The sequence below is a fragment of the Anopheles funestus genome, chromosome 2RL (genome assembly GCF_943734845.2).
Source record: "Anopheles funestus chromosome 2RL, idAnoFuneDA-416_04, whole genome shotgun sequence".
Classification (NCBI taxonomy): Eukaryota; Metazoa; Arthropoda; class Insecta; order Diptera; family Culicidae; genus Anopheles; species Anopheles funestus.
The window spans coordinates 43,024,760-43,045,138 of record NC_064598.1 but is presented as its reverse complement, the minus strand read 5'-3'; the positions used below and the strand labels follow the sequence as shown (position 1 = coordinate 43,045,138).

At 40.4% G+C, this 20,379-nt stretch overlaps 3 protein-coding genes across 14 annotated transcripts in view; 2 read left to right on the top strand and 1 right to left on the bottom strand.

Annotated features, from left to right (window-relative positions):
* LOC125760548 (cGMP-specific 3',5'-cyclic phosphodiesterase) overlaps positions 1 to 7,955 on the top strand; it is a 58,808-nt gene extending 50,853 nt beyond the window's left edge. For all 12 annotated transcript variants that reach the window (XM_049420772.1, XM_049420777.1, XM_049420778.1 and 9 more), the window contains 4 exons: positions 1,515 to 1,668; positions 1,799 to 1,958; positions 4,474 to 4,694; positions 4,793 to 7,955. In XM_049420772.1, coding sequence (XP_049276729.1) covers positions 1,515 to 1,668; positions 1,799 to 1,958; positions 4,474 to 4,694; positions 4,793 to 5,307 — 1,050 coding nt within the window. In that variant the 3' untranslated portion in view covers positions 5,308 to 7,955. The remainder of the gene's footprint in view (positions 1 to 1,514; positions 1,669 to 1,798; positions 1,959 to 4,473; positions 4,695 to 4,792) is intronic.
* Positions 7,956 to 10,222: 2,267 nt separating this feature from the next.
* On the bottom strand, positions 10,223 to 12,225 carry LOC125760583 (golgin subfamily A member 7). The gene is made up of 3 exons (XM_049420843.1): positions 11,788 to 12,225; positions 11,569 to 11,721; positions 10,223 to 11,502 (listed from the first exon to the last, which is right to left on the bottom strand). The coding sequence occupies exons 1-3, from the start codon at positions 11,926 to 11,928 to the stop codon at positions 11,362 to 11,364; spliced, it is 435 nt and encodes a 144-aa protein (XP_049276800.1). The 5' UTR covers positions 11,929 to 12,225; the 3' UTR covers positions 10,223 to 11,361.
* Positions 12,226 to 17,046: 4,821 nt separating this feature from the next.
* LOC125760574 (uncharacterized) lies at positions 17,047 to 19,819 on the top strand. Its single transcript, XM_049420832.1, has 3 exons — positions 17,047 to 17,499; positions 17,609 to 17,983; positions 18,046 to 19,819. Exons 1-3 carry the CDS (start codon positions 17,154 to 17,156, stop codon positions 18,180 to 18,182), a joined length of 858 nt encoding a protein of 285 aa, XP_049276789.1. The 5' UTR covers positions 17,047 to 17,153; the 3' UTR covers positions 18,183 to 19,819.
* Positions 19,820 to 20,379: the final 560 nt, after the last annotated feature.

The window sequence follows — 20,379 nt, the reverse complement described above, 5'->3', positions numbered from 1 at the left end:
TTCTTATGGAAAGCTCCAGACACAATAGGCCATTTGATGTGGTGGGAAACATATAATCTCCAATCCGAACATAAGCAAATAGGATTGAAATTCCTTTCTGCACCAACTACATCAACAGCAGAAAGATCATTCGGCAAATTTGAAATTGAACCCATGTTGCTGATATGCTACATTTTTCCTTTTTCACATTTTCAATTCATTTAATTAATTCCTGAAAATCTGTTAAATAAGGTATTTGTTGGTTATACAACTTTAAAAAATGTGTTTCACGCAAACATACCATAGTTTATACAAAAAGAAACCTCGTTATTCACAAAATATGGGATTATGTTAGCACCATTTCGAAAAAAAGCAATTTACATCAGTAAAAACCATTCTTACTGGGTAAATACCCACGGTTTTTTCTCGAAATTGAAAATACCCGATAAGGTACATAACTGCTAGTAATATTTACATTCAGACTTAATATAAACGCATAACAAAATAATTTCCTATATTCATTATTAAACTGCAAGATTAATCTAATTACTGCCGTAAAATGTCTACAAAAACATTCTTCATAGACGATCAACTACAGAATTCCTAGTTTCTTGAATATTCATTTGGAGTGATGTAGATATTCTCGTTGTCCTTCTCCCATGAACTAATTCTTCGTGTACTTGTGATAGAACTATGGTAATAAGAAGCATAAATATTATTTTTTATACTTTCTTTGACATTTATTTTTGTTTTTGCAAATGATATCATTTTATAAAGTAGTACGACCAGACCATACTACATGCGATTCCTCAAGGTTGATTCGCTTGTCCTTAAGTGCTGTTTAGTGACAATTCAATACTCAACAGTATTATTGCTTACTTTTACATTAAAAGTTCCTATTTCCAATACCTTTACAGCAAGTAACAATACTTACCATTCAACGGAGAAGTTCAAACCATTCAAATATAATATTGAGCCTTCAAGTTGTTGCCTGAAAATGCTCGTCTTTTTTTACTTTCTTTTAAATATTTCATTTCTGTTAACAACCCAAGGATCCAGCACTTTTAGCTCTTTGTTCTGACATTGAATGCGTAAAATGGAATTTTAAAATACTTCTGTTAATTGTGTTCTAAGCGTCTTTTCCTCATTTACATTCCACTTTCTTTGTAAATGTGAAACATAAAAAGAAAACCTTCGGCACCTTCCGTTGTTCCGTCAACGATAGGTCTCAGTTTCGCTCTATTAAACATTGTTCTCACCTCCGTCCGCTTTCAATGGCACAAGCCGACAACCCTATCAATTGACCCGTGCGGTAAGGTGCTTTTAATTATTCAACTAAACAACCTCACACGATCTTTACTTTACCCGTTTTACCGACACCCCCGACGGATGAGTGTCTAGCAGTGATGGATCAAACAAAAACCCCTTTGGTCCGTTTGGGGGGGTTCGGAACGCCGATTCATAGTGGCTCCCGTTGTGGCAACCGAATCACAGTGTATCGTAAAGCGTTTTGTTTCGTTAATGTTTGATGGCAGGCACTGTCCCCGGAAGACTTCCGCACGGTGATGAAGGTCGTCGAGACGGCCATCTTGTCGACGGATTTGGCGATGTACTTCAAGAAGCGCAACCAGTTCCTGGAGCTGATCGACAACGGCGAGTTCGACTGGCAGAGTGAGGAGAAGAAGGAAAGTAAGTACGCTGCTTTCTACACACATTTCCTACATGACGCAAGGAGGTTTTGGGGTGGTTATATGCTACTAACAATGATTATTTTTCTACTACTACTCCCTTTCTTCCCGTAAATAAAAAAAAAACACAGTTCTGTGCGGCATGATGATGACGGCATGCGATGTGAGCGCCATTGCGAAACCGTGGGAGGTTCAGCACCGGGTGGCCAAATTAGTGGCGGACGAGTTTTTCGACCAGGGCGATCTGGAGAAGCTACAGCTCAATCAGCAACCCGTTGCGATGATGGATCGGTAATTTGTTTATTTCATTATGATTGCGTTAGGTCGTGTGTTTTGCTTTCGAGATTGGGTTCTTTAAGGGCAATGGCTGATGCCGATTGCCCCATGCGGTTGAAGCCACGGTGGGTTGGATCACGGCAGCAATGGAAAGATGGAGGGAAACATGATAAAGTATGGCCAATAATCCGAGAGCTAATGAAACAGTTATAACCACGGCCAACCACACAGGCTTCCGATTCCAAACCATCCGAGCGACAGGTTTGGCGCCATGTTGATGTGTGTTTGTTGTGGGATATTTTTATCATTGCCTCCCAACTGGAACTCGGGCTTTTCGGGGTCTCAATTACAAAACGACCTCCCAGCCATAGCGTAAAGGCTGTTCGAACAGATCCCTGCGGGGCTTAGGCGGTAATTGAAAAATAAGCCATTCTTATCCTTTACACAATCGGTTCACAAACCCCGCTGTTGATGTTTTTGCTCCCCAAGGGCGACATTTATAACTCCGATGAACAAGGATCGAAATTTTGGAAGGGAATATTTCCATTCGAATGGTTTTTTTTCTTTGTGTTTCTTGTTCAAAGTAAATGTAGGGTAACAGATATTGAAACACGTTTCTACCGGATCGTGTTGATTGGTGTTATAACAAACGGGATTTCTAATGTAAATGGGATGTTAGGTAATTTTGAGAAGGGTTTAAGAATTGTAAATCATGTTTTATCGTAACATACTTTAAAATACGATTTAATAACACAACTTGTTGATGTTAATTAATACGGCATATACGATTAGCCATTAAAAATTATTTAAGGTATTTTTGAATAGAAAAATATCTGATTGAATTGGGAGTGTATAAATACGAATGTAAAAAACATGGGAAATTTTTTTACACAAATTCATAAGGCAACAGACTTTTCGTTGGATTATTGTAAAGCAAACAGATTTGGTGCTTAATCAAAATTCAAATCCAAAATTAACTTTTATTATTGTTTTAACTTTTTAAAAAAGGTATTTTAATTTAACTCTTAAAGAAGGCAATTAATAAAACAAAATGACGGCCGTTTCAGATTAAAAAATAACTTCCCTGAATATATAAAAAATCTAGTGTGTGAAACAAATATTTCTAGATTTTTCTATATTAATTGCTAATTTACCATATTCCGTACTATGGGGCGGCCCGGTGGTGCATGTGAAAAACGGCGCCCGTCCACACGGCAGGGACCGGGTTCAAATCCCATCCGGACCGTCTCCCCGTAGCATGGACTGACTATCCTGCTACGTGGTAAAATAAGTCTTGATACGGCCAGGCCGTTCTAACCGAGCAACAAAAAAAAAAATATTCCGTACTATACATTTGTATAATATTTCGTCTACAACTTTTAAATTAAATTTAAAATATCTCCACAAGTTTTTAATTCAATTGGTTTACAGATCATCAAGAAATTGTTGAGAGCATTATGTTTAGAATAAATTCGTTTGAACATAATTTTTTTCAAAACGTTGAATTAACTCTTCAAACTGTTTTTCGCCAGACATTTATGAGAGCTTGTGAATTATTAACATAAAAAAGCTTCGAAAATTTTAAATTTTCACTTCAAATATGATAACATCATTTTTGGAAACGATTATTTCCCTTAGACTTCCCTTAGACTAAATTAAATTACGTCCTAATTCTAACTTCATTAAATTTGGATATAAGAATTTATTAAAATATAGCAGTAAATTTTGTGCTTATAAACGTAAGTGATAAATATCAATTTTATTACAAACCCCTAAGTACCATTAATCCTCCAAACACTTCGCAACCAAACACTACTAATAGAAATGGTTCGCGTTGCACGGTTCCGATTCGACTCCATCGCACGAAAATAGTTCGCCTTGAGTACGAATTTCTCGCTTACACCAATCGTAAAACAGCTTATTACACCATGGAGGACGAATGGTTTATCCACTTCTTCGTCTTACCAGCAATCATGAGATCACGATCCGTGTGGGAATAATTCGGCAACAACGGCACGGTGTACCGATTGATTGGGAGCTCACAATGCCGGTCGTAACCAAATTACGCTCGACAGCGACGGCCACATCACCGCCGGTCCACCGCCCACCGATGAATAAGCGAGCTCTTTTGCAAAACGGCACGTAAAATATTAACGGCCGCAAGACCGGTTTAGGCGTGCGAAGCGTGCATCCCAGCGGGCACATAACTTTAATTAACTGCAAGAGTCGCCGGGAGATAATTTATCCCTGGCCGTACCGTGGCCTTAGGTCCTTGGGAGGCTGGATTTAAGGGTGGGCCGTATGATGATAATGCTATCGATACGATGTGTCCTTGGAAGATGAATGGGGAGAATGGGCGATGTTAGGGGGACTCGGACGCAGAGCAGTGATCATAAAATCCACCATCACCATGACGTTCATAGCGCTGGGTGGTTCGTGTCGTGTGCTGATGGTGTACTACATTCACGTTTCTATTTATTTTATTGTTCTTTGTTGTGCTGTGTTGGCTGTACTGGACATTTACCCACAGTGAGCGTAAGGATGAGCTGCCCAAGATGCAGGTCGGGTTCATTGACGTCATCTGCCTACCGCTGTACAAGGTGCTGACGGAAGCATTCCCATGGATTAGTCCACTGTACGAGGGTACGATGGACAACCGGCAACACTGGCACGATCTAGCCGAGAAGGTAGAGATGGGTCTTACCTGGATTGATCACGATACGATCGATAAGCCGGTGGAAGAATTTGCAAGTGAGTAGCACGAGTTTTCGATTACCTTCCCGGCGAAAAACTTCTAATATGAGTGATTTTCCTTTGTGTTTTTACTCGTGTTTTCTCCCCTTCTACAGCTGGTAAGGAACCTTTGGCGGACATTGAGTTCACCGTAACGACACTCAACTGTGCTCATCCGGAGGACAAAACTGAAACAACACCGGTACACGAACGGAAACCACGCTTCAGCAGTTTACGGAAAACGGGTGCCCTCGGGAAAGCCGTCCGCAACAAACTCTCCAAATCGGTGCATCACAATGCAGCGACCGGAAATGAGCGACCTTCGTCCATTGTCTCGCAGCCGGGCAGTACCAAGAGTGGTACGGACGATGGTACATTAACACCGGTTGGTGGAGATCATCCTTTGCCCAGTTCGGGCGATGCGTCCGATCAGCATGCCGGTGATCAGTCGCAACAGAAGCAGCAACAGCAACAGCAGCACGATCAATCCTCCCAGTCAGTACCGGTAACGCCGGGCAGTGGGCTTCCGCCTTCACAGCTACCGGATGGTACCGGGAGTACAGCGGCACAGCCACCGAAACATCCCACCAAGCCGGTTAAGAAGCGCTCCAAACTCTGTATGCTGTTGTGACCCAAGTTTTACACCGACGCGTCGGACGATGCAGCCAGTGGTGGTTCCGCAGTGGACAAGGAGAATGCCGTCTAAGCTGGTTGTGTTGAACCGCAAACAAAATCGAAAACCAAAAATGGAACTGTATGCCGTTTATCTCCCTGTGGCTCTGTTGTTGTCGTTTTTCGTGTTGTAGCGAAAGAAGCAAAAAAAAAAAAAAACAAAACAAAAACATTCCGTGAAAGGGAAAGCTTGTTGAACTTGAGTAACGAGAAACATGAGGGAAAGTAAAAGAGAAAAACATAAAGGAGGAACGCTTTTTTGGGGCCGTCACCATTATGAGGCCAAAACAGTACAATTTCGAACACCTCCCCGAGAGGGGTTTCGGGGGTTGTTCGTACAAGGCTGTTAGTTCAATGTTTGTTCATAGTCCAGTTTCCTATTGTGGAAGTTATATAGTTACACGTAGTTATGCATATGCTCAAAACCACCCAAAAAAAGTAAAAAAATGGTAAAAAAAATATAAAATGCTAATAATAAACCAATGACAAGCGAGAGTAAAAAAAGTGGACAAACTGTGAGGTGGAAATGGAATACACAAATCGGTCAATTTAGGAAACACACCATACCAACAAAAAAAAAACAAGGAAAAACACCACGGAATCGTGTGAATATCTCTTTTTTTACGTATAAAAAAATTCTCCACGGTGGAAAAATGCATGCAAGAAAAACAATACCAATCGATGTTATAGAGCTGTGCAGTGTAGCTATTTTTTCCCGCCCAGAGCTGGAAAGAATTCAAAAGAAGAAAAAAAAAACAAGCTCACCGAACCATCACTTGTTCGGTTGACAGTTGTTCTGACAGAACAACGATCCTAGTCATTAGTAGTCGTTCTAGCAGGCCATGATTTAGTAAAGCGTTAAGAACGCCAAAAAGAACTAGAGAGAGAGAGAGAGAGAGAGAGAGAGAGAGAGAGAGAGAGAGAGAGAGAGAGAGAGAAGCAAACAAGCGTAGTGAGCAAGATGTTGTCACATCCTGATTGCACCGAATTTTTATCGGTGTTTTTGTGTGGATGTGTGTGTGTGTGTGGTTTGTTCACTTAACTGGATACGCACCGTATAGAGTAAGCTTCGTTTACACGTTAACGAACTAGTGGACAGCGTGAACAGAGTAGCAATTAGATGTGTTAGTACGTTGAAAGCAAGAGCAAAACTCTTCGTGTAGTGTGTGTTGTGTTGCAAGCGAGGCGCGCAAGAGACAAACTCCAAAGACAAACAGTAATTTAAACGTCCACACAAATGGTGATGCTGGTGAAGGTAATATACCTACCGTAGTGCGGTGCGCTGCTACTGGAACAAAGTATAAATGGCAAAACCAAGTACGATGTTAGTTGTTCGCAAAAATGGAGGGAAACCACCGACCAAAACAAGCTTGGTGCCGGTGATCCCAATTATCCTGGCTGGTGAAGCTTACAGTCGTCGTAACGAAGATGAGAGTTATCCGATAAGGTATGTTAAGGGTGATACCCGAGTGCAATGTTTGCTACCGTCCTTCGTTTAGCACCTAGTGTCTACCAATTCTAAGGACACTGGGCTGTTTTATGCATCTAAGCGTTATTGTGTTCCCTTTCACCATTGTTACTATTTGTTGTCCTTCCTGGTGGCGCAATGCCAGAGAGGATAAGCCCGGAAAAAGGGGCGCCCGTGATACTATTGTTAAGCTTTGTTCGTTTTCCACATTACGTTTCTGTTGGTTTTGTTTCCCCACCTTCGAATGTTGTTGCTTTGTTTTGTTGTTGCTGTTGTTGTGATTGCGTACTTGGCCGGTGTTTCATTCGGCTTGGTGCAGCTTATTTGCATTTGTAAAAGTTTTGTGTACAGACATGGCACATGGAAGCAATCGCTTTTTAAAATCCAGACCGAATTCACTGCAAAATGGCCACAACGTGTGTGGGTTATTGTGTGGTGTAAAGGAGTACTTGTTTTAGTAACACACTGAATACACTGGACGGGATGATCAACATGTGAGATTTTTATCTTAAAACGGTGCTTTCGTATCGTTCCTTAGCCCCCTTTCCTTTAAGACTGGTAAGCGATGTCACTTGTGAAACTAACCACCATGTGTCGTTGTGATTCATGTACCCAAAATGAAAAGAAAAAAAAACGGTTCAAACAAGGGGTAATTAATAGTTGAATGGCGAATCTATTTTCGTTAGGCTGTTGGCAAAATGGTAGTGAAAAAAGAAACCGCAAAACAGTTGTGAAACGATTGAAGCTTTTCTTCATACAAGATGATTTGGTGATGGTGTGAAGAGGGGGGAGATTTGTTGGAGCGTTTGTCCATAAGCGAACACAAATTAGTAATACATACATGGCAAACAATACACTTTGCATGTTCCAGTAATAATTAGCAGCAAAAACCAAACGCCGTGTCTTTGATGGTTAGAAAACATTTTTGTGATTGTATATCCGTATACTTTTTTGTGATGCAAACACTTCTAGCAAAAGGGTGGCAAAAAAGGGGGAGTGGAAAAAAACGTGGGTGTGGGAAGGAAATGTTTTTGGATTAAGCGAACCGAAAAACTGAAACGAAAACACCGTCGAAAAAGAAAGCTATCCACAATGGCAAGAATGATGGAAAAGAAATACAGCAACATGTGAGCACTGAAGAGATGGGCTAATTTTTGTTTACGGTGCATCCGAAATAGACAAACACCAAATGTAGAATAATTGCTTTCAGTTTTGTTTCATTGCTGGAAATGATTAAACAATTAACAAACGTTTCAATAATTAGTCTGTTACATTAATCAAACAAATTATTCCATTAGTTGCCGCAGTTCTTCAACTTAAATAAAAATTATGGTATTTTTTTTCTTATGGAGGAAAATGACATTGTTAAACCTCTTTCTACCTTTCGCACAACATTGTGCAATACTATGAAATTACTTTCTTCTAGTGCTGTGTATGGGTGACGCATTAAGTAGTACTAGCACGTGAAACAAAAACTTAATACGTAGACAACAACATTTGCCTTTCAAAAATATATGGAGGGAAATTGGGTAACGGCCCGAAAAGAGCGGAGAATTTTAATTTAATTTGGTCAGCAGAGCTTGTTGAGCATGGCATTCCTGTTTGGTGGGGTAATATTTATCCACCAGAACTACCAGGCGCCTCCATGCCAATAGAACATATCTGTTGTTTATAAAACAAAAAATGAAATTTACACAAAATACTACCAAAAGCATAAATCGTCTTTAAGGCCGTCCTAATTGAAAAAAAAACTACCTAAAGCATCAGTAGATAACGTTCATTTCAGATATCTTGCAATAATAGGCAAAGAAAATAGGAAAAGCTTTCGAAGCTCATTTTATATAGTTTTTGTTATTATAATAATAATTGCAATTAATCATACGTTTTGCAATTAAAGTTTTGTAGCAAACATTTTGAATGTTCAATTTTGATCCGTGTGGTGATTAGAGAAAATCGTTGTTCAATTGAAATTTTTTAAATTACCTATCACTATTCTTCATAAAAATGATATTCCTAATACAGGGTTTTTCTATTCAGTTTAGACTAGCCGCACACTTTTTCCTGCTCTGCGCACTTGATTTTTGACGCGGGTAGGCAAAAACACATGCAGCTTGCTAAAAACCAAGTGCGCCGAGTAGGAAAAAGTGTGCGGCTAGTCTAAACTGAATCGAAAAACCCTGTAAAAGCAATTTCTTCTTCTTTTATTGTGGCATTTCTTCTCCTTTTCTGGCACTTCAGGAGGTATTTCTGGCTTTCCTTGACATTTGGGATTTAATACCAGGTCCTTCCGTGCAAGGCGCCATTTACACATGCAAATCATTACACAACTTTTTTAATTACTCACGCACTTATCTCGTTTTTTAAGCGACCCATCCACACGGCAGGACCGGCTTCAAATCCCATGCGGACCGTCCCCCCGTTGCATGGAGTGACTATCCTGCTAGGTGGTAAAATAAGTCTTGATACGGCCAGGCCGTTCTAACCGAGCAAAAAAAAAATGTAGATAGAAGAAGCTCCACAAAGTTTTAGGAAGTAGACTTTTCCTACAACTACAAGTATGTTAGTTTTGTACGAATTTTATACTCGATGTTTCGGACGTGGATTGCATTACACGACTTGGCCTTCTGGGTTCTTGGTTCATGAAACAACTTGTCTTTGTAATCGTGTCAGCGGCAATGTACGCTCTCGAAGAATTTTCCTTATCTTTTATATGATTAATGAACAATATGTTAATACATCAATGTAAATGAAAATAATGATGATTTCGAAATCAGACCAAATCAGGATATTTCTCATCACTTGTTAGGCAAGCGATGTGCGGAAACGTTTGTGAATTTAATGGGGTTGAACTATACGGAGCAGAACCCGCAGGAGCTAGGATTATGGAGATTATGGAGGAGAGTGGATGATTTCTTTCGCCATAACCTGTCGGAAATGGGATTGATGTGATATCATTTATACTTACTTGTTTATCCGGTGCTTTAAACACTCTGTGATCTTGGTCGACTGGTCTTCGTTTGCCAGCAGGAAAGTCAGTTCTGCTTACGAGTCAGCCCGCTGTACAAACAACATTTCGGGCTGTGTCTTTTCGATTATGTTGCCACTCCAAATTGAGACAGGACAATATTCATTTGATTTTGCACAGTTTGCGCTGAAACATATGATAAAAAGGATGCCTCTGTAAGTATTATAATCGAAAACAATATTCAAAAGACTTCCTTCATCTTCAGCTTTTCCCAACAGTTATACTTTAACTCCTAACATCCAAACTGTTGATCGGTTTCTTATCTAGCGCAAGTTGAAATAGTTTACTTTTCCCTTTCGCAATTTAAATCACCTTTACATTAATCTCTTTCTTTTCTCAGGTGTATCTGCACAAATAAAGGAAACCCTTTTTGCTTACAGATAAATATAGAACCATCTTTTTCGTCTCATTTATTATTACCTCTTGCACAAATGCATTCCACTATTAACTTTGCACTCGCTCATTCACTCACCGTTCTACCTTCACCACCGTCAGCGCATCGGGTGCGATGCAATACAGTTCAAGAAACGGGTTAATCCCTAAACGGAACGAAATACAACGTGTGTGTGTGTGTGTGTTTTTTGTGTTGTTAAAGAATCGTTTGTCAGTACACTAGCTGATTCAACTGCTGCCATTCGTTATCTTTAGTGCCTGGACTACTCGCAGGCCAATGTTGGTTGACGTGGTGCCCTGTGGAGTGTTCCAAAGGCGTGGCAAAGGGAGAGAGCACTGTTGTCACCATGTACATCTTTTCCCACTGTTCACTTTACGTTGTTTTTTTGTTTTGTTTTGCTTTGTTTTACCTTACAGTATAAGTTAAGAGGGGCTTGTATAAGTAATGGAATTCATGTGATGATATCTGATTTGCGCCTGCGAATCTTCTCACTCTCTCTATCTCTCTTATGCTCCGGCTGCACTTTTAATGCCCTGCAACACGATCAGTCGATCTTGATTAACGTTCCAGTTTCGGTATGAGGTTGTAATGCAACCGGTTACCGCTGACCAAAGGTAACCTACCGACTGAACTGTTTGTTGTGTTTTGGAAAGTGGGGAACCGCGATGACATCAGGGGCTTAGGTAAAAAGGTTGGCTACTTTAAACATATTCAACATGACGTATCGTCCCGCTGACGCTGCGGCAGAGGAAATCTCTTCCGAGCGTATCGTTGTCTCGTTCGTAGACGTTTTCTACAGGAATAATCTGTCGCTATGGGGTGTATGAAGAAGTCGTGTCTGATGTAAAGTGAGTATGTGTACACGTCCGTGCGTCCAGCTGTCCGTCGGTCCTGTCTCGAGTGGGATTGGGAGTAATGCAATTTGTTTTGCGATTTACGTCCCTACCCCCGATACTCGATCGTCGATTGGAAGTTTTGTTCTTAGCTTTATGTTTCCATACGATTGCCGCACGCTAATGCTGCGTTTTCCCCTTCATTCCGCCTATTCGCCGGAGGACACGTTTGGCTGCGCACGGGCGACACCTTCCTACATGAAGAATTCCTCCGTTGAATGGGACAGCGGCAGTCACGTGCGCCCAGGTCGATCGAGTATGGATATTTCTATTACACGCAGCCCACGATACACCGGGTCCGTGATTTGCAGCCCTTTTGGATTGTATACCCGTTCATTTTGCATCGCGATGTACTTCGATACCTTCCGGAGACACTAAAACACAGAACCGCGAATGACGAATCAATTGAAAACAAATGGGAAGCCGCCTTTTATATTTACCTTTTCGTAGTGTGTTTCCGTGCATATGTAAATCAAGTAAGCTGTAATACAGGCCAGACAACCTTCACAATATGTGCTGCAAGAACCTTTCTCTGCCTCTGCAAAATACTCGTTCAGTTTGTTCATGGTGCTCTCGAAGGTATGTCTATCGATCTGTGGAACGGATATCAGTGCCAGGTAAGTTTCTGCCTTGTAACTGGTGCTGCACGGTTTACCTACCCTACTCTCCAGCTCGGGGGGAAAGCGGTTCTGGAACTTTACCGAAGTGCCTTCACTGTAATCCCGCTGGATGAATACTTTCATGTAGTTTGGCTGGGTGGTGGCCGGAGTGCCCGGCTGTGACATTCGTACAGTGGCCATGGGGAAGGCTAGCCTTGCGTTGATCGCTAGTGTTCCGTTTTGTGTGTGGGGAGCAATCTGTACTTTTGTGCAGTTTACATGAACGAACGTGCAATGGAGCACACAATCTTGCACAGTCACCACTTGATGGAACTTTCTATTACGTACCACCGGTTAACGCATTAAGCACAGGTAATTATAAGCAATGAATGCTTACGTAGAAGATAAAAATCACGAAAATATCAAGTTTCACGCAGGAAAATGATAATGTTTTCGATTTTTCGTTCTTTATTTTTTCTCGCTTTCGTGTTGTCAAATTGGACAAACGTCAAATGTAGCACGTTATTATGACCAATGGCAATAATCCCATAGTGTAGTGTTCGGGGCTTAGAAAACGATTACCGACCACTGTGCTGAAGGTCACAGCATGAACGTTGAAAATGGATTAACAACAATTTTAGAAACATATTTGAATAGTTTTGTTTTAACAGAAAAGTCATCGACAAAAGTGATTGTTTGTAAAGTTTAACGAATGGATATAAAATAAATTTTGGCCAAGGAATGTGGCCGTTTTGTGCATAGTTTAAACTTACATATGCAAAGCGGACTGGGATGACATTAGAGCGAGAGAGAGAGTATTGACAGAGAGAGATTTTCGAAACTGAAATTGGCGGTAAAGTTTTCGAACATAAATATTTTTAAATCTACCGCGCTTTACTAAAAATATTCAACAACTTTTTACGTAATGAATAAATTTTCGTAATTATTACGAAAATGAACAAATCAAAAACAAAAATGAATAAATCAAAACGCTCTTAAAGTTTGTATTTTTGGGCAGATACAAAAACCGAAATGTCAAGAGAAGACTAAACATTGCAAGATCCACGTGTACCAAAAGCTAATTTATTAAAATCCAAAAGGATTGGTGGGTTTTCGGAGCTGTTTATTTATTGAATTTAAATGTTAACAAATTTCACTAAAAATGTTACAATTGCAAAGAAATAAAGACATTAAGGAAAAAAATATACAACAACCAGGTGCCTTGTAATGTATATAAATTACACATACAGATCATATTGGAAAATAAAATGATTAAAATCTTATTACAGAAGAATATTAAATCATATACAAATTAAGATAAAAACGGGCCATTCTGTTGGCATAGTAGCAGGACGAGTACCAATTCCAATCCGTGCCGAAATTCCGTACCAAGACAGAAAAACCCAGACAAAGACCTTCAAATCGCTAAATATGTATTATATCAAGAAAATTGCTTGGAATATTTTCTATTTATATTCTAACTGCCAAGCGAATTGCTTACAACCATTGAAGAATTCTACTAGGAAACAGTTTTTATTTCTTACAAGATATTTTCTTCTCCGAACCGTAAAAGTTTAGTTAAAAATTATTTAAAAATAGCAACTGCAAATTCCTTTTATTCACATGATATATGATTAAAAAATTATTAAACCTGTGTGTTTTAGTTCTTAATAAACTATATTACACGACTGAACAGATTTTTTCTAATTAAGAAATAATTTTATTAATGAACTACTCTACTAATTAACTACTCTGATATGAGCTCTGCTAACATTTCCGAAAACAATCAATTATTCCGCTTATGGCAACAACAAAACAATAATAAAGAACACCATATGCATTAAACAGCTATCGGTGAACTATACACCCATTACATGACACTCGTGGATATCAGTTGCTAACTGTGTCAAGTAGTGTTAATTCCTATCCATTAAGCTCTTCTCCATTGTGAGTGGATAGTTGAATTGATGAAAAGCGAGCGGAAATGCATTATTGCTGATGGCATTTTTTGTGCCTCAAGAGCACCACCTGTGCCGATTGCACCATGCACTTCTGTTCAAGTAATTGGTTTTGATTTTACATGAACACGATTTGTACGAGTGAGACGCATTACAGCTTGTCTGAGGATCAATTAAGTACGCACCCATTAGCACGGCGTAACTTTGTTTCACTTTTCTACCGATTGGTTTTTACACTTTATCTAGAAATCAAACGATGCTGGCTTTGGTCCTACATAGATTCTTCTGATTTATATTTATCGAACATAAATGCATGCAAATATTTTATTTCTTCAAACAAAAATCATCGCAAAACATCAGGGCCAAGTCCAAGTGAAAACATTAGAAAAACAAAGCTCGAGATACTTTTACCATCCATCAATCATGGATGGGCCGGGATGGATACAATTACTCGCTGTAATCATGTCCGGTTTCACTTAATTCAGTCCATCATCCGGCATCACAACCACACGTGCATGGTTGCGACTGTAGTGGCACATACTAGCGTCTGGATACATTTAAATTAATCTCATTAAAAAGTGATACTATGCTAATTACACCTTCGATGCTGCAGGCTGTCGTTGTGCAGGGCTAGACGCACATGAGGTTAATAACGATAACGACGACCGTCAAGGTCCTCGTCAGTTCCAGGGTCGTACGACGCCTTGGACGACTGTACCGCGAACGCATCCAAAGGGAGATGAAGATTAATTCCTTTGCTTCGCTATACGCTCTTTACTCTGCCGGTTTTGCGTTGTTGTCTTTCCCTTCTTCAGTGTATCTCCACGGTAAAGCATTCCGGTACCGATCGCATAAGTGTCAGATAAAACATAATTGCAGCCGTTGACTGGGTGCATTGCACATGCATCCGAACGAGGCGGAACTGCGAACTAGATCAGTTGGTGATTGGGCCAGTGACCGCCACGGCTAAGGGCGTGTGCGCCTGCCTCGTGTCGCCAGTGATTAGCATTCCAACGTAAAGAAAATAAAATCATACGCACCTACGGGTGGATGCGCCTGTCTTAACAGTGATGTGCTAAACGTTGCTGGAGAGGGAATTTTTAGACATAAATTTTAAAATACTTTGTTAAATGTTTTTTTGTGTTTGTTGAAAGTTAATAAAAATTAATTAGTTTTGATTACCTATATGTTAAAAATATTTGACATAGTGTCCCTTTCGTGGTTTAATACAAAATATCATATCATAACAAACATATAAGAATATCATAATGTTGTTCGGATTTGAAATTATTTTTTATATCGACATATTTGTAAGCTTATTAAACGTTCTTCTAAACTTCATTGCAAATGCAAACATTTTTTGCAAAAAATAATAATAATAATAATACAATAAAATATATCCAACCCCGTGGGTAAGCGATTGTAAAACACCTTACCATCCCTGTATCTAATCAACCGGCCGTTCTCGTTCATGCAAACGATCGCTAGGTGGCAACATCACTCATTGGATGAAAGTTTACTCTTTGCAGGCCACTTTCACCGATCGGTTGATGATCCCGGTCATGAAGAACCTAGTGAAAACAAAATCACCACAATCTACCACCTGCCTGTTCATGCGTAGAATGCGTAGCAAAAACCTTGACCTACCCATCTGCAGAATGTTCTATCGCACCCGCTGTAATAAATGTGTAGCTGGAATGGATTTATTATCGGCTGCTATAATACAGTTAACAGCATGATGAATCTTCCATCAACTGCTGAAATTATTTCCTATGAAATAATAAGGAAAAGGAAAAGCAGACATTTCACACATTACGTGCTTTAATTAGGACGAATCGTGAATCGTTAAAGATGAAATGTACGTCAGATGAACAAAAAAACAACCAAAACAACAATTTTCTTGTAGCAGTCCAGCATTCTACGGCATAGCGGCAAAATGCATTCATAATTCTATCTGGTACACCCACGCGTCTGAAATTCTTTCCGGCGTGAGTGGAGTCATAAATTTTCCGCCCGCTAGCATTTAGGTAAATAATTAACCGCGTCATTTCATGCCAACAGGGTGCTAAAGATAGTCCGCTAACGACTTTGCTGCCCCTTCAAATCCAAGACCAAATGCGTCCATCTTGTTTGGTAGATTTGGGGGGCAAGTAAACAGTTTCCAACGCGTATGAAAAACTGCCAAATTGGCTAACGTTCCCTTTGAAGTGTGTACGCAATTTGTGGTTAAATCGATTACAAGGGAAAAAGATATAAAAAATCACAGAAAATTTTCCATCTCATGAACTGGTACTTGATATGGGTTTAGCTCATAAACCGTGTACCAACACGTGTACCAGCAGAAACATTAATAAATGGGAAGGCAGAAAGAAAGCCTCACGTCTATTAGACGACTTCACTTCGGAAACATTCATTTCCGTTTCGCATCACAATTTGAGTGATTGAAGTGGAATAAATTCACGTATTATTATTCACGTAGTAGGAAATATGATTAAAAGCATTCCAACAATCACCGTCAAAATTATGAATGTGATGTTGCGTGTGTGACATTGCTTGATTGAGTAATGAAACCCACGCAAAAAAGGGGAAGGTGAGCAGAAAAAAAAAGATCCCAAACAAAAAGTGGTAAATGGTAAAAAGTCGACTCCAATGGTTTGTAGCTTGTAGTCTAGGATACTTTTGAAATTGTTTAATTTTTTTCTGTATTTATGAATTGCTTTACAACGCATTTCATATGAATTACGGTAACAGTGATCGCTTCACGCGTTTTTTTCTTCTTGGTAACATATTTACTGTTTCTTTGATGTTATTATTCCATTTATTCGAGTAAAATTTCAAGAGAAAATGGATGTTCCTTCTTTCATTCAGCGATAAAATTCATTCACCGTATCATTTGCATAACTTCATTCATGCCGACACGGATGCTTGTTGTATGATCAGACGAAGAGGGAAACTCAAAACACAAGGGAAAAAAACCGGACGGTACGCTTTCCGTGTGTAATGATGCCTTTTCGCTATCACGGGCGCCTCACTCATCGATAGTGAAAAGCGAGTACATGCACTGTTTTTGCCCAGGGAGGAATTGCCCAGGACGGGCAGAACAATTAGATCCGGGAAAGTGATACACGATCGGATGGCACGAGGATCTAATCAGACACGATGGTGATGATGCTGCCAGGTCGGCTTAGATGCTGACCTGAAAACAAGTCCAACACCCTTGGACCGGTCGTATAAAAGCGATGGCCTTGGATAGCTCGAGTCACAGTGCATCAATCAGCAGCGCATCGAACAGTTCCCAGTTTCCCGGCTGGCGCAGTGTGATCTCCACCAGTACAATCAGCCGAGCTGTGAGTGCGTGTGTGTGTTTGTGTGTGTATATCCTCCGGGTGTGTCCATTAAACTCCAAGAATTTCCCGGTAGCAAAGTGTACAGTGTTACGGTTGTTTGGAGCTTCCATTCAAGGACATCATGACGCAAGGATATGGTGCGATTTCAGTCGGAGTGCTACTGCTGCTAGCATTTGTCTGCCAGAGTGCGGTCGGTGAACCAGATCCTGGACCGGCCGGTGCCGGCCCTACACCAACCAAGCTCGATGACTACGTGCTCAACACCCAGTCGGAGTGCTACAAATCGAAACGGTTGCTGTCCTGCTTCAAGTATCGCTTCTCCCGGTACCTTTGGTCGTTCGCAACCGGGCGCATGAATTGGTTCGCTTCGGAGAATCAAGCCGTGGAAAATACTGGCGGTTTGAAGCTGGTACGGTTAAACGAACCGAAGGAAGACGACGTGTTCCCGGAGGCGCGACAAATAAACCGTAAGTGGTGCGGCATGGGAAATGGGCTGGAACGAGCTCCCAAGCTTTCCAGCATTTAACACGAAAAAAGGACATCGAATATCTCAAAGTATTTTATACTCTCCCACAGCGTACGATAGCGAGTTGATAAGAGGTGCCAAATTTCTACAACGTTCCCTCAACACCTTCATCGCTAGCCATGGTGTGCAGGTCGGCATGGGTGCGGAAAGTGGGGCCCGATTTCTGGCGGACGAAGATTTTGAAGCGCGCGGCAAGAAGCAGAAGCAGCGCAAATGGAGTCTCATCCTACCGTTGGCGGTAATGTTGAAGCTGGTACATCTGAAACTCCTCCTCAAGCCGATCCTGCTCGGTGTGGGACTGATACAGGTGCTGCTGATTGCTGGCGGTTTGCTGCTATTCCACTTCTTCCGCAATACGAACATTTGCAAGATTCAACCGCACGTCATACACGCACATTCGCATATCTCGAGCGAATCCAGTCCGGGTAAGTGGCATCAATGGACGACCCCAAAACTGTTCAACTTAAGAAACATTTCCTTATTGCAGAACTGTCCTATGCCGCGTATGGAGCGTACCCGTCCTATTCAGCCTCCCCGTACAATGCGTACAGCAAGGATTGGGCCAGCAACCGGGCGTACAGCGGCTACAGTTTCCTCGATGCCATTGATAATCATAAAATCTAGAACCTTTTTAAATGGATGGATTCACGAATCTGACGCAACTGAGCACAGTTACTATATTTCCTAGAATTTGGGTTTTCCCCTTTTTAGCTACTCTAGTCTCACTTTCATCTTTGTCTGACACTTCTGCACCTCACAGCATGTCCACGTTTTTCTTGACCTCCTGTCAACTCTTGTCTATTGCTTCATTTTTCCTTCCTTAGTACGCACCCGATCTGCTTCCTATTCTTTCGTATTTTTCTTGCACTTCTATCTTATAACTTTTTCTTTTCCCTTTCGTACATTCACATCACAGCTAGAAGAAAAAAAAAAGTTTGTGTAAGCTTGGTGTTTATTTTCATCATCCCTCAATCCTATCCTTATCCCACGACGGCTGCTCATCGTCGATTGTCTATGTAGTAATTTGATGATTAATGTATTTATTTATTGATTTAATTATTTATTGAATTATTTATTTGTTTCGTTGGCGCGCGTGCAGCGAATTTTGCTCGAGGGCATCCCCCCCGAGAGGCACGAATATACTGTAGGAAAAAAGACACGGAACCGGACGAAAAGAACAGAGTTTGCGTCCAGCGTCCATTGGATGCGATGAATAAATGTGTGTGAAAACAGTACCAAAAGTGGATGGTCATTTTTTTGTTGTTGTTCTCCTTTTCTCTCTGTTTACACTTTTGTGCTTCGTCTCTCGATTCGCTCGCCTACAGTCCCAACCAAAGGGTCACTCCCAAGGGGTGGTTGCAATATGGCTGGGTTTTGTTGTTTTTTTTTGTTATATCGATTTTTTATCCGACACCTTAGCAAGCAAAACACTTAATGGCGAGGGTCATCCAGTTGGCTGACGAGGGCATTATTCAGCATCCGTCAGCTCTTGTTAAGCGAAACTGGTTCGTCGGTAAGGTGTTACGTTGGAAAATGGAGGAAAAATGTTTCCAATAGCGTTACAAACGTCGTGTTAAGCAAAACGCTTAAATCAAGTTCGACATGAATAAAACATGCACAGACAAAGAGTTATGACAATTGGTAAGAAATAACCCCAAAATTCATGAAGTACGAAAAAAACACACTTCCTATAGCTGCTTCATAATAAGTTCTTATTATTCAAACTGTGATTGAAATTAATTTCGTTTGAAAAGGCTTTCAGTTAAGTAGAATTGGTTGGAGAGCTTTTCCTCTTTCGCTGCCCCGCGATTTTTGTGACCCTTGTCAAATGATTCTCCTAATTGCGAACAAAGCATTCCGAAGCTTAGGATCTTCCTGTCTCTGTATTGGCCCACTCATCAATATGCCGTTGTTAGCTTTACATGACATTCGGGTACCATTTCTGTACCGGATCTTGTTTCTAGAAAACTGAGGACCAATTACTGAGAGTTTCTGGAAGGTTAGAACAATGCAAACCATGTTTGCAAGTTAAGCTGTAGGAAATATTGAAAGACACAGCACAGCATCAACGTCAATATAAATCATGTAGGAAGGGGTAGCTAATGGAACCCTATTTGGAATATTTATTTTGAAAATATATAACCCCTGATATACTCGTTGTTTGGGTATATTTAAATGTTATAAAATACGATACATTTTTATTTTAATAAAAAAATAAATAAATGCAAAACTAATAAAAATAGAAGTAATACAATTAATGGTACTTTTTCTATGCAAAAAAAAATATAGAAAAATTTACCTTAAATTATAAATCTGAAAATTTTAAATTTTAACCTTGTTTTCATCGCATAACCCCTGCCGATTGTTTGCCTGTTTGGCCTGAAGTAAAATACAAGGGACAACGCTTATCTACATAGTTGACTCTTCACTTTGGTTCGGTTTTGGAGGTTAAACAATTGATAGGTCTGGTTGTTATTATTTTCGGAAAACGTGTTCAATTTACCCTGAAAACAAGAGCTACCATTTGCCACACACATCCAGCTCCCATACTTGCATGCGGGTCGTATTATTCTAAGCAATGATAGGAACCAGATGTAAACGAATATCGTGTTCCGTGCGAGAGGATGTCTAAAGGTTTTGTAGTGTTTTGCCTAGTGCTTACACTGCTGATTGATGCTAATCTTTAACTACGCCAAAGGGCGGGCAATGTTTATACGGGGTGTATAGTTCACCGTAACAACCGGTACCGGTGCGGGTAGAAAATGGTTCCGCAAATGTGTTTATGGCAATATGGCTTGAAGAAGATACTCTCACTTTAGTT